General features: G+C 32.7%; 1 protein-coding gene across 1 annotated transcript in view; it reads left to right on the top strand.

The window, feature by feature from the left end:
* LOC140452352 (uncharacterized) overlaps positions 1–1,897 on the top strand; it is a 328,430-nt gene extending 326,533 nt beyond the window's left edge. The window contains exon 3 of the mRNA XM_072546556.1: positions 1,042–1,897. Within this exon, the coding sequence (XP_072402657.1) occupies positions 1,042–1,779 (738 nt within the window). The 3' untranslated portion in view covers positions 1,780–1,897. The remainder of the gene's footprint in view (positions 1–1,041) is intronic.
* The last annotated feature ends 11,734 nt before the right edge of the window (positions 1,898–13,631 follow it).

Here is a 13,631-nt window from a genome sequence, read left to right as displayed (position 1 = left end):
AACTAATTGAGATATTGCCGTTTTAACTTTGCGTTACAGCGTGAGAACTACATTTCTTACTCAAAAACAAAAATCTCAAAAAAGTTCAACTTTACATAAATGTATCTCTTAGTTCTGATAATTCCCTGCAAAATAAATTTTGGAGCAGTTAAATATATTAAAACATTAAAAAAGTTATCGTTTAAAAAACCATTTACTTTTTTTTGGTGAAATTTTCCGAGCAGTAAAAAATACGCTTAAACTCATATTCTCACCGTATATATTTTTATTTCCTAAGTATGTACAATATTTTGTTACGCAGCTTGTGGAATATGCTCTGGTGATAATTGTCAAAAATGTTCTCCAATAAAAGATTAAGAAGAGGAAATCGAAAGTGATTGTAGTTATTTTGATGAATTAAAAATTTCATTAATAAAGCATTTTATTATATTAACATACATACATCTTTCGTTTTTATCCCTTAAGTTATTCTATAATTTTGTTTATAATTTTGAAAATAATTAAAAAACAAATGTTAAAAACTATTTAATTTTTTGGGATAGATTTTACTGTGAGGGGTGATTTTTAAGGTTGAAAGTTGAAAGGCATCTGAAATAGTTTTATAAATAGAAAGACAATAATAATTATTATAAATAAACATTCGAATAGGTATTAAAAACTATTTCAAAATAATCTTATAAATGGAAATAAAATAATTGTTTTTTTTATAAATTTTGTTATATGGGGGTGGTTTTTTAGGGGTTTAAACAATGTAAAAATTGAAAAATAAAACTACATATAATGAAAAGATATTAATTAATTAACAATGTAATATTCAACATTTGTGATCCGTAGTAAACTATTTTTTGTGGTAAATTTTGACTTAAAGGGTGGTTTTTGAGAGTTACAACATTGCAATAGATCATAAAATATATTTAAAAATATAATTAAACAGGATTTGATTTAAAAAAAAAATGAATAAATACATATATCCGTATTTTTACTCTTAAATAATGGACATATCTCTCCATGATAATTAACTATTTTTTTTCTTTGTTTCAGAGAGAATTTGGACAAGAATGCGTATTTAATGAGACCATCGAGCAATCCAATTACAACACGTATTCCTCCAGTAAATACTCAAATGAGAAGAGAACTCTTTACCTAGCACTGAATCAAAGAGGCCAATCGAGAAAGGTCGTCCTACGAGCCAGAAAACCGCTTGGTAGATTGTCCTCCTACACATTAGTTCTTACAAGAAACGTAGCCCCGGAACTACACCCAATCAGACACCAAGGCCACGTATGCCTGCCCATACCACATCCCAATCAAACAACGCATCCTTCGCATCAACGCTGCCCAAAGAGAAGAAAACGCAAAAAGAAACGAAAATGTACGAAAGACGAAAACGACCCCAAAATTTGTCAAAGAATATTAAAGGTCGTTAAACAAAAGCCGCACAATACTCGAAATGTTCGTAAGTGTAATAATGAAAAAGACAGTGAATTGTGCCAAAGAAACATGAACATTAGAAGAAAACAGACTAATTTAAATAAGTTAACTACTGAAAAGTCGTTAGTGAGTGATTCAAGAAAAAAGAGAAAAATGAGAAAAGGTGTTCGAAAAAGAACATCGCCGATCGAGACAACCACTATACCTGTAACCGCAGTACCCACGACAACTACACTACCAACAGAATATACCACAAATGACGAAGACTACGTATCAGATGGGTACACACAAGAGGACTGGGAAGCGTCCACTGCTCCTTCTGACATAAATGGCTGTCTCCAAAGATAAATATACTGTTCATCCCAATATAGAATTTCACTGACTTGCTCTTTTTTTAATTTATTGTCTTATTTATTGTACATAATGTAAATAATTACCTGCAAGTCAATATATCTCATTGAGTAGATTTTTTACTTTTTTATTTTAATTTTCCTTGGTATTATCTAAACTTAATTGTATTGAATCACAGGGATTTAATAAATGTTACTATGAAGTAGTGGTACAGTATTGGTGCATCCCAAATATCTAGGGTATCAAAAACATTGCGCTCTGAGGAGGACGTTCCCAGTTATCGAACTCTAAGTAACCTAACATGCTCTAGTATCTCACACATATTGCTTGCCACAAGTTCTGTAGAAGACTCTTCGGAATGATGCAAGTAGTTGATAGGATTATATTTATTATCTGAACAATTTCCATTCTTCATTCTCTCGTTATTTGTTCTTCAATATCTTTATATTAAGTAATTTTCTCGTTGTATTTAACACGTAAAGGGTTGATGTAAGGTAATTATATTAGGTTATTGTTGGCCTACTTAGTTTGTCAACTGGACAATATCTGATCAGAGTCAGTGGCGCACCCAAGGAGGGAAGGGGTTAAAACCTTCCAGGGTACTATTTTGACACTGTTACTCACAAATTTTAAGGACTCAAAATGGAGGTGGCATCATAAAAAAATTTCGGTGCCCAACCAGAACCCCCCCCCCCCACAGGAAAATTCTAGGTGCGCCATTGGTCAGAGTACAGTTGTATTATAGATTGCAATTATACTTTTAGAACACAGTATCAAGGCTATATTTATATTAAGGGAGATAGTTGCTCTGGAAAGTTCCAGTTTAGTGACTGCCAGACGAATAACACGATCAAATTAAACCTGATATCTATATCGGTTTTTGACGTTTTAAATTTGGTGATCTTTGATGATATGGTTCAGTTATATTATGTTATTCACTCCGGAAATCGTTTTCAAAAAACATTATTTTAAAAATTCTGGGAACATTTATAACCAAGTTGTCATTAGGTTATGTCTTTTTGGAATTTATGGTTGAGTTTGACATACTTGGCCTCGATCTTGTAGGCAACAGCCTGATTATGGTTGAAAAAATCTGAGGCTGGTGTTTTTACCCTACGAATATCAATTTCTGACTGTTTTGTATGTTTGTTGTGTTATACGTTTGGGTAATCTGTATCGTAGTTGTGACTGTGTAACGTAAGTTGTATAACGTGTATTTGCATTTGTGTATCCTGTAATGCATGTGTTGACCTTCTATTAATTAGCTTTTATTGGTATATTCTTGTTATTGACTTCTTATTTCGGTATTGGCACCAAATCCTGCTACATTCTGCTGATTGATGGGTTTGATACACTTTTCCTTCGTTAAGTAGGATGAGAGCTGCTTCTTTGACTTTTCTCTTTTTCATGTCTGTTTCTTTCATGATTGTTGATGCATCTTTCCATTGTACTCTGTTATCGTCGTCCCAGGCATTTTTGCATATCTAGGATTTATCGAAGTCTCTGTTCTTGATGTATGTTTCATGCTCGTTTACCTTGCCACTCAGCGGTCTTGCGGTTTCTCCCATGTAGAAATTGTCAAATTCACAAAATATGAAATGGATGTAGTTTTTTTTATCTCTCTTGTGTGTTGGTGGGTTTAGTTTTGGACAGGATAGATCTCAGTGTGTTGGTTGTTTTGAATGTTTTTGTCATGTTGTACTTGTTTCGTGTCCTTTATATATATATATATATATATATACATATATATATATATATATATATATATATATATATATATATATATATATATATATATATATATATATATATATATAGGGATTCTACAGTATTCACTGCCTTCCCTCGCTCAACCGTTTCCATCTGTCTCTGTTGTTCCATTCTCCATCGTTTAGTCCTCTCTTACTCATGGCGTCGTCTACTTCGTTCCTCCAGGATTTTCGGGGTCGTCCTCTTTTCCTCCTTCCTATGGGGCTCCATTCGGATATTCTTTTTATCCATCTGCTGTCGCTAGTTCTTCTTACATGTCCATACCACTTTAGTCTTTTTTGTTCTATATATGTTAGTATGTCTGTTTCTATTGATGTTCTTTGCTTTAATTCGTCATTACTTCTCCTATCCATTCACGTTACTCTGCAGCATCTTCGCAGGCATTTCATCTCTGTTGCTACTATCTTACTGCTATTTTTCTTGTTTATGATCCAATTTTCAGCCCCATATGTCATAATACTTCGCACTAATGTTTTATAAATCTGCGTTTTTGTCTTCATATTTAGGTGTCTATCCCACCATACTGAGTTAAGTTGTCGGATTGCTGTTCTTGTTTGTCCTAATCTTTGTGTACTTTCTTCCTCTGTTGTTGCCTTTTTCGTGATTATAAACCCCAGGTATTTGAATTTATCCTTTCCTTTGATTGTTACGTTGTCATCAATCTGTAGATCTTCTATGTCTTCTTCACTTGTAGATAGGTACTCTGTTTTCGCGAGGTTAATATCTAGGCCAGCCTTGGTATATTCTTCTTGTAGTTTCTTCATCATGTAGCTGAGGTCGTCTTGGTCTTGCGCAATCACTACTTGATCGTCTGCAAAACTTAACGTATATAGGTATTCGTTCCGTACCGGTACTCCCATGCCTTCGCATTTTCTTTTCCATGTAGTCAAGGCTTTCTCTAAATATATTTTGAATAGGGTTGGAGATGTGGAACAACCCTGCAGGAGCCCTTTTGTTGTGGTGAAGTCTCCTATGATTCTTGTTCCCATTTTAATGGACACTTTATTTTCTTTATACAGAGCTTTTATAGCTTCTATGAGTTCCGTCTGTATTTCTATTTTGTACATTGCCTCACATAGTTCTGACCTTGGTACAGAGTCATACGCCTTTCTCAGTTCCACAAATGCCAAGTGTATATCTCTATTTTTAGCTTTTTTCTTTTCCAATTTCCTTGTCCAATGTCCTTTTAATTTTTCTGATAATTCCTTTACATATGGTATTGTTTTCATCTTTGAGTCCCTTCTTGTGAGTGTTTTTGGATTGCTTTTTGGTGTTTTGTTGTTTCTTTTCTTCAATCTTGTGGAATTTTTTATTTATAAAAGAGAATAGGTAGTCATTATTAGTCAAAACCTTTGTTACCAAGTTTTTTTCTTCCTGGAATGCATTTTCATTAGAGAAGGTGCTTCGGGCTCTATCATATAGTGATTTGATAATTTCTTTTTTGTGGTTGGTGTGGGTTGGTTTTCTGTAGACTTTGGTTGCATATCCTGTGTCGTCTTTTGTGATTAGCATACCCAAAAAAGGAAGTGAATTATTGTTTTCTTGTTCCATGGTGAATTTGATTGATTCTTCATTATTGTTGATGCCTATCAGCAATTTATTTAATATTTTCATTACAATCAATAATTGTGGCTTGATCTCATATAAAAATAATATTTAACCGTGGTTCAGCTAGTTTCTTTTTCTTGTAATTGAATTATTGTCTATCGTGAATGATAAGTAGAAAACTCTTTGCTAAGAAAACAAACTTCTTGATGAGAACAAATGTAGTGACATATTCCTTTCTGGCGTCATTGAAACATCACCCATATAGGGCATTTCTTATCTATACGCCTATTCCGTAAATAGATGCCGTGTGTGTATTTCTTGTTCCTTCAGCTTAGGGTTTGAGCTGTGTTATGTCATCTCATGTACGAGTTGTGCTATGTACAGTACACGTTCAACCTTCAATCGATGTATATTACATGTGATATATAACATAACGAAAACATAAAAAGTAAATAAATATCAAAGTAACAGACCAAACTGACGACTAAAGAACTGTCTTAACTAAAATAAAAGACAACTGAAAATAAGCTAGAGATACTTATTATGACGGATACAAAGAAGCAATTATATGTAGGTTAAAACTAGGACTTATAAACGCAAACGAGGAAGATCAAAGCCTAACCAAAAATGTAGTACCAACAAGCTACATGTATCAAGAATATACATACAACTTGTTAAAGATAATAAAAAAGGGTAATCTTAATATAAGGAGATAAGAATATATACTTATGAATAATTAGATACATCATATGTGTTTTGTACAAGACTCCTGTGAGTCAAACTTTTCTTGATGTAATAAATTTGCCTACATCTACATCCTTGACTTTTTATGATCATTCATTTTTTTTGTAATAAATGTGAAAATTTTGATAAAAACACAGACAAGTTACTAAACTATATATATTATAGTTTCTTTTATTCCTTTAAAAAACTAACAAATGTATAAGTGTCATGATTTTTTTTTGAAATAAATAAAATATTGTTTTTATTTTATTTTCCTTCCCATTGCTATAACTGTTTATACGTAAAATTGTTTCGTATTTACAATACTGCTTACTGCCTGAAAAGAAATTGAAGACCTCGGTGCAAGAACCGGGCAACTCCACTTTTCTAAATTGTTGGGAAATCGAAAAAAACTTAATATTTTTAGAAAATGTGAATAAATTATACTCAATTAAATTAATCCTTCTAGAGGAACATTAGACAATATATAGGCCTTATATATTCAATAATTACTTTTCATTCATATTGTAGACCCAACAATTTTGTTTTGAAAAAATGGACTTGCCTGTTTTTTGTTCCAAAAATCCCACGTGTTAAAAATAAAAATGAAACAATGTACTGTTTTGGATTTTTTATTGCAAATGATACATTGAAATGAAAATATAATAATCAAATAATTATTTTAAACATAAGAAGAGTCACTAACACTACCTTCATCACGATCTTCGTTTACATCTACAAAATTTGAGTCTCCTGCATTATCAGTAATATTTTCATAACATAACATGCGGTTGTAATAACCTTGGTCATTTAATGGCACATATTTTCGTACTAAGTCTCTTAAATCTTTAATTTTTTTAGGGTTTATGTCCAAGTGCTTTGAGTATGCTCTAATATTAGGCATGGCGAATGCAATAATATCTGCTTTTGGGTTCATAAAAAATTTTGTGGAAATAACAAATCCCAAACTTACAGAACATTCGATGAACTGATAATTTTTTGTATACCTCATTAATCTATAGGTTGATATAGCAAACTTTTCTTTTTTTGGCCCTTTGGGGGCTGATTTAAAGAGTTGTTTAAAATGGTCAGAAAAGTTTAGGATCATCTCTTGGTCTACAGGAACTACCCTAAAGTTTGTTCAACTAACCTTATCCATTCTGACGGTAGATATCTTCTTTCCTTCTTCCTTTTATTTTTTTCTATAAGTCCAAATGACCTATCACATGGTAGAAAACTGTGTACTGGTTCGGGATACTGGTGATGTATTTGAATAATTTTTTTATTAACATTTTCCAAAGTATACAGATATTTCACTAACGTTTGATTTTTGTTCTGTGCAAATGCATTGTCCGAAAAAATGTATAGCTTACTTACTGAACCAGGCAAATATGTGTTTATATAATGATCAAGAAAGGATATGACTTCGTTACTTCCTTTCTTCGCGATCTGCTCATCATACATGTAAAAAGTTGATGTGCCAAATTTTCCCGAATGAATACAAAAATTATATTCCCAAAGTTGCATTTTGTAAAACACATCTCCTGCTGGAACATGGGGTAAAGGCAAATTCTGCTGGAAGTCGAAACATAATACTTCGATGGACTCGTCTTCTTTACTGAGAATGGTAACTTCTTTTAATCTTCTGTAAAAGACCTCAGATTTACGAATATGAAGATCTTTTTCAGTCAGACGTGCTTTTTTCTCTTCAGGATCTATCTCGGCAAGTATAAGATTTTGTAATCTGTCGCAAGTTTGACATGTGTCAGACCTCGGAGTTCCGAAACTAATATTATGATTTAATACAAAACTGCGATTGTAAAAGTCGTAGGTAACTTTTGGATGGGCTTCTTCCCCCCTTTTTAATGCCTGAAAAACTTCATTTTCATACTTCTCCAAATACAGCTTATGCATCTTCGAAATATTTAACTCTGCAGGCAGAAAAAACTTGAAATCATTTTTTCCCGGCTATAATGGGAACTCCGCTTTGGGAAGCTGTTTATATGATTTTTTATGTTCAGCAATATTTCCTCTGGCATCTTGTTAGGTCGATTCGTGTGTTTTCCTCTCATATCAGGTGGGGCGGATATCCCAGTTTTCAGTGATAAAGCGAGACGATCAACCCGATGTTTGGTCACTCCATGAATACCATAAAACGCCTTTTTACAGACTTTATGCTCAGAATGTCCAAAACGAATCTGTAACAAAACACAATATTATTAGTATAACAGTATATTGTCATACTAATATTACATTCGTAACATCATGTACATTACGTACATTACGTAACATAATAGTATAATAATGGTGGATTGTATTTACTCGAATCAAGTTTATGCTTATCACAAAAAAAACTGGTAACTATGTAAGAGACTGGTAATAAATCTGTAAAAGTTGGCAATTTTTTTGTTTGTAAACTAGTAGGTACTTATAAATATTAACCTTATTTATGTTCTGATTTAATAAAATTCTTATTGAAAATATACTAACTAAAATAAAGTAATGTAAAAAAAAACTACTAAAACATACCTGGTATGAAAATGAAACTTCTTTTGGATTTTTTTGTCCTGATTTTGGCCGCTTTCTTTGCACTGGTTTTAAAGAAATCACTCCATCCAAATATATGTCTTGCTTCTCTTTATTTCCTAATTAGTTAAAAGAGGAGAGAATAGACAATCTTTTTGTTTCGTCAATTTTGTCAAAACATATAGGTCGGCAAGTGCATCGTATTCCCACTGTTTCACAAAGGTATGCTAATAAGTGATTTTAAAAGTCAATATTGGCTAGTAGGTAGATCATTGGCCAATTTTAAATATTTTCCTTATTTTGACAAAGACCTTTTATCTTGCATCCCTTATGATGTCTTATACAGGGTGTTTCTTTGGGAAAGTAACATACGTTAACTGTAAAAAGGACTTGAACGATCTCAAAAATGCCATAAAATGTGAACATTTCAGTGGTTTTCATTATATGCAACAAATAATTCATAACTTTAATCAACGAAGTATCTTAAAAATAAAAAAAGCAGCGAAAATTTGCAGAAAAATAACTATTATCAAAACTAAAGTAATTGTTCAAAATGACCACCACCTTGTTGAAAACGAAGTCTTGCTCTTTTTTAATTTGTCTGACTGATTTCCTAATCTCGTCTAGGTTATTTTTTAATTCTTGAAAGGTATCTTGAATTCGTTCAAGACGTTCTTTCCTACTATGATGTACTTCATCGTTTTAAACATAATAATCGATAGGATTAAAATCAGATGATCGTGAAGGCCAGACATGAGGACCGCCTCTACTAATCCATTTATTGGGAAACGGATAAAAAATCTCTAACTATGTGCCTGTAATGTGGTGAAGCACCATCATGTTGAAAATATATTCCATCTGTATTAATACTTTTAGCATCTAGTAGTACTGGTAAAATATTTTCTAAAATATCAAACTGTAAATGCTCTTACTGTAAATACACTTCACAGATTAGGGTGGGAAGTAAAACTTAAAATATGGTCCTATTAATTTGTTATCAAATATGCCACACCATACATTAAAAGAAAATTAATGCTGTAAGTGACTTGGATATACCCCATCTCTCCTGAATATGACTTCCGTGAATAAAGATCTGTTTATAATCCTTGGATTTCGGGTGATCCACCTACTAAAATCAATCCTGAGTATTTCATCTACAGGTAGCAATCTTTGTATTTTCTGTATATGGTAAGGATGGAGACTATTCTTTTTAAGTCTTCGCCAGTATGCGGAATTTGCAGAGCATGACTAATTCGTCGGGTACTCACTTTTGGATTATTCTTACTTAAATTAAGAATATTATTTTCAATATTAACGTTTTGTCTTTCATTATGTTCAAGTAGTCTGACGGTTAAAAATTGACCATGTCTTCTGGGATAATCATACCTTTCCAAAAGTTCGCTAACTTAGTATTCTTCGTTTAGCAGGTCTGACGTTCATCATTCTGACTTTACAGTCCTACGTGGGTCCTAGCCTCCTCAAGAATTTGAGGATTCACCTCTGCCAAGCACGTATATCCATATTTTTCATGTCTTCATCGATGTTATAAAGGAACCTTGTTCTAGGTCTTCCTCTTCTTCTCTTACCAATGGGTCTATCAAGGAGAGTTTTTCTAGCTGGGTCATTTTATTACATTCGCATTACATGCCCTATCCACCTCAGATGTCGTATCTTAATATGTTTTACGATATCTGGTTCCTGGTATATTCTATAAAGTTCGAAGATGTATCGTCTTCCCCATAATCCATTGTCATTCACGCTCCATATATTCGCCTTAGTACTTTTCTTACGACATGTTTTCATTACTTTTTGTTCAGGTTGTTCAGTCCAGGTCTCTGACCAATATGTTAGGACTGGGCGTATTATTGTTTTGTAGAGTTTAATTTTTGTATTTCTCGATATCATTGTGGATTTAAGGAGGAGATTGAGCCAAAAAATAGCATCTTTTGGTCGTGCAAATTAGCTCCCAGCGGAGTGCTCCCAGCTTTACAAATTCGTTCACTGCTTCGATGACGTCGTTTTCTATAACAAGGTAGATTTGTGGCTGCGTGCTTATTTTCATATAATTCGTTTTGTTGGTGTTTATTATTAAACCAATTTTTGTACCTAGCTGATTCTTTTAATGCTACATACGCCTCTCGTACAGCGTTTTCCGTTCTCCCAACAATATTGATCACAATATCAGCATAGGCAAAGATTTGCACTAATTTGTTATATATTGAACCAATGGTTGTGATTTGTGACATGCATATTACTTTTTCCAGAGCCAGATTGAACAATATACAGGAGAGAGGGCCTCTTTGGCGCAGCCTGTTATTTATTTTAAAAGGTTCAGACAGTTCCCCCTGAATTCAAACTCTACATTTAACTTTTTCAAGAGTTAGTTTTGTTAAATTTATCAACTGTCCTGGTATTCCTAGCTCTTTCATTGCTTTGAACATTTCTCTTCTATTCACAGAGTCGTAGGCTGCTTTGCAGTCTATAAATATGTGATGTATCTATGCCATATTCCAATGTTTTTTCTAAAAATTTGTCTCAAGGTTGCAATCTGATGAATTGTCGATTTATCACCTCTGAAACCAGTCTAGTATTTTTCTACTATCCGTTCTGCATATGGTGCCATACGGTGACATAGTACTGTGGAAAATATTTTATATGCTGCTTTTAGAATAATTCCTATGTGGTTCTCCTTTTTTGTGTATGGTGCAAAGTATTACAATAGTCCAATCATTGGGGAGAGATTTATGTGTCCATATTTCTTTTATAAGCTGTTGTAATACCATTATGGTATCTTGGCCATTTTCTTTATATAGTTCAGCTGAGAGATTATCTACTCCGGGTGATTTGTTTCTGGCTAGTTTTTAACTGCATCTTTAACTTCAAGAATCGTTTGTGGTTCCTCTTCCCTCTCGCCTATTCTTTCTCTCTGTTGAGGTTTTCTATATATTTAAATTCCTTATTTAAGTGGATTAGTTTTTTCTTTTGTGTATCCTCTTGTCTTCTATTCTCTTTACTCTGCTCTGGAGTTATTATCACCGTACACACCTTATGCCTTATCAATTCAGCACCGTTCGCTGCTGAATTGATAAGGCATATTATTAGTTCTTAATACAGAAATGTATCTAAACACAAAGAAAATATTCAATGCGATAGAAATGAAAGAAATTTAGTATTTTTGACAGTAGTAGATTATATAAAATAAATGACAATCACTGTATCTATTCAACAAAGAGATCCTGTCATTATCACCGCACACTAAGTTAATATAATTTGAAAATATTAAGGTATAGTCATTTTACTTTTCGTATTCCAGCTTATTAAGACATAATATTTCAAAAATACCAAGTGGTCATTTTGAATAATTACTTGGAGAATGAATGGAGAATCCATTTAAAAAAAATCTAATGTACAGTGTGTTGTTTTTGAGCAAGAATAATTTTCCAATATTTTTTAATCCAGGCCTGGATATCTTATAATTATAAATAAATTAATCGATTGGACACCTTAAAGAATATCTCCTTGCTAAATATAAAGAAAATATACAGTGTGGTTAATAAGTTATGACCAAATAAGAAGTTGGTAAACTAGATAAAACACGAAGTATCTTTGTTACCTATTAATGAAGTAAGACCCATTAAGTATGGAGTTTTTGAGATGGCCTAAATGTCAATTTTTCTCAGTTAACGTTTTCCCAAAGAAACATAATGTATAAGTAATATTTTAATTGATTGTATTCCCAGATACACAATTCCAATTGATTGATCCAATGAATTTATATATTCTCTGTAGAGATACATATTAAGCTTCTACTAGAAATTGTACATTTAAAAAAGGCCATCAAGCTTCGTAGATCTTTCCACACAGTTCAATTCAGCATATTTAGGCTTATAAGAAATCCGATAAATTTATCTCCTTTCGGAGATACATTTGTTACCTGGTCAGGTTCAAAAATACTTCTCTATAGATTATAGTCTCACAAGTTATATGCTTGTACAGCAATTGCACGCTAAGTTCAGCATGCAATAAGAGACCGCATCCATTATTTATTATATTATTATATAAAGCATACAGAGTACGGCGGTGTACGGCGTTTATTGGAGGCCACCACCTAAGAGTATTTTTGCCAGCTAGCAGTAGGAATCTTTTCCAAGTAGGCTACACTAAGTTCCTTTTACCATTTTGGGACGTTCCCCACTATGTAACTTTTTTGTGCATTGTAGAATACCCCTGTGGGGTCAAAGGAATATTAACTCCTTCATTAGCAAAACTATCAGCAATCTCATTACCAACAATTCCTTTATATCCTGGCACCCATAACGAAATTATTATTGTTCTTCGCCAGTTGCGTAAGCAACTGTCTGCAGTTCCAAGTTATTAAGGACTTATAAGTAAGTTTTAGACTTTAAAGGCTTTAGTGCATTCAGTCATTAGAGATAATAAACATTTTGGTCGAAACTTGGAATCAATTCGATTCGATTCCAGTTTGTTTAATGTCGTCTGGCTATCCAATATAATTTTTATAGGTCTGTCCCTGCAGTTCCTCTTTATTAGCGTTCCTGCAGACACATGTCTGTAGTATCTATAAATTTCTGCTTGGAAGATAATAGAGTGATTAACTAGACTTTCACTAAGGCTTGGTTTCCCTCCGTATACTCCAGCTCCAACTCCTTCATTGGTTTTAGAGCCGTATGTATGTCAGCATTAATCTGCCAATATAAGATTCGTTTTATTCGACTCACATTCCATTCCTGAATACATTATATATTCGTCCATTCCTGAATAGAAATCGTTCTCAAACCGTTTCCGGAGTGGAAGTCGAAACGTCAAACACTAATTAGTTAAAAATGTGATTTTAATTACAACCAATAATTGTGACTTAATCCCATATAAACATAATAATTAAATTAGACATGCCACAAGAAAGTAATTTCATAATATTGAATTTATTATTATGAAAATGTCAAAGACATCAATGAAAAGTTTTAAGATAAGTGAATCTTTAACGCATTTAAAGCAAATCATAATGATAGTGCAATTATGGTATTTCAGTTTTGGTTAAATAAGAAACAACGCAAGGTAAGTTTTGAAACTAAATAAACTTTTGTAACTTATTCTTGTTAGACTTATTAATTGATAATTCTTGGGTGGATTATAATAGCAAGTTATCTAAGAACAAATAATACTGCTTGCAAGTTACTATCATAAAGAGCTCCAAAAATGTCCTTTCTATTCGCAAGTTTTGAATCAGACCGTACGAAAAATGTATGCACCACCTATGGCAA

Source organism: Diabrotica undecimpunctata, chromosome 10 (assembly GCF_040954645.1).
Source record: "Diabrotica undecimpunctata isolate CICGRU chromosome 10, icDiaUnde3, whole genome shotgun sequence".
Classification (NCBI taxonomy): Eukaryota; Metazoa; Arthropoda; class Insecta; order Coleoptera; family Chrysomelidae; genus Diabrotica; species Diabrotica undecimpunctata.
Note: the sequence above shows the minus strand (reverse complement) of the source record. Positions and strands in the feature narration are given on the sequence as shown.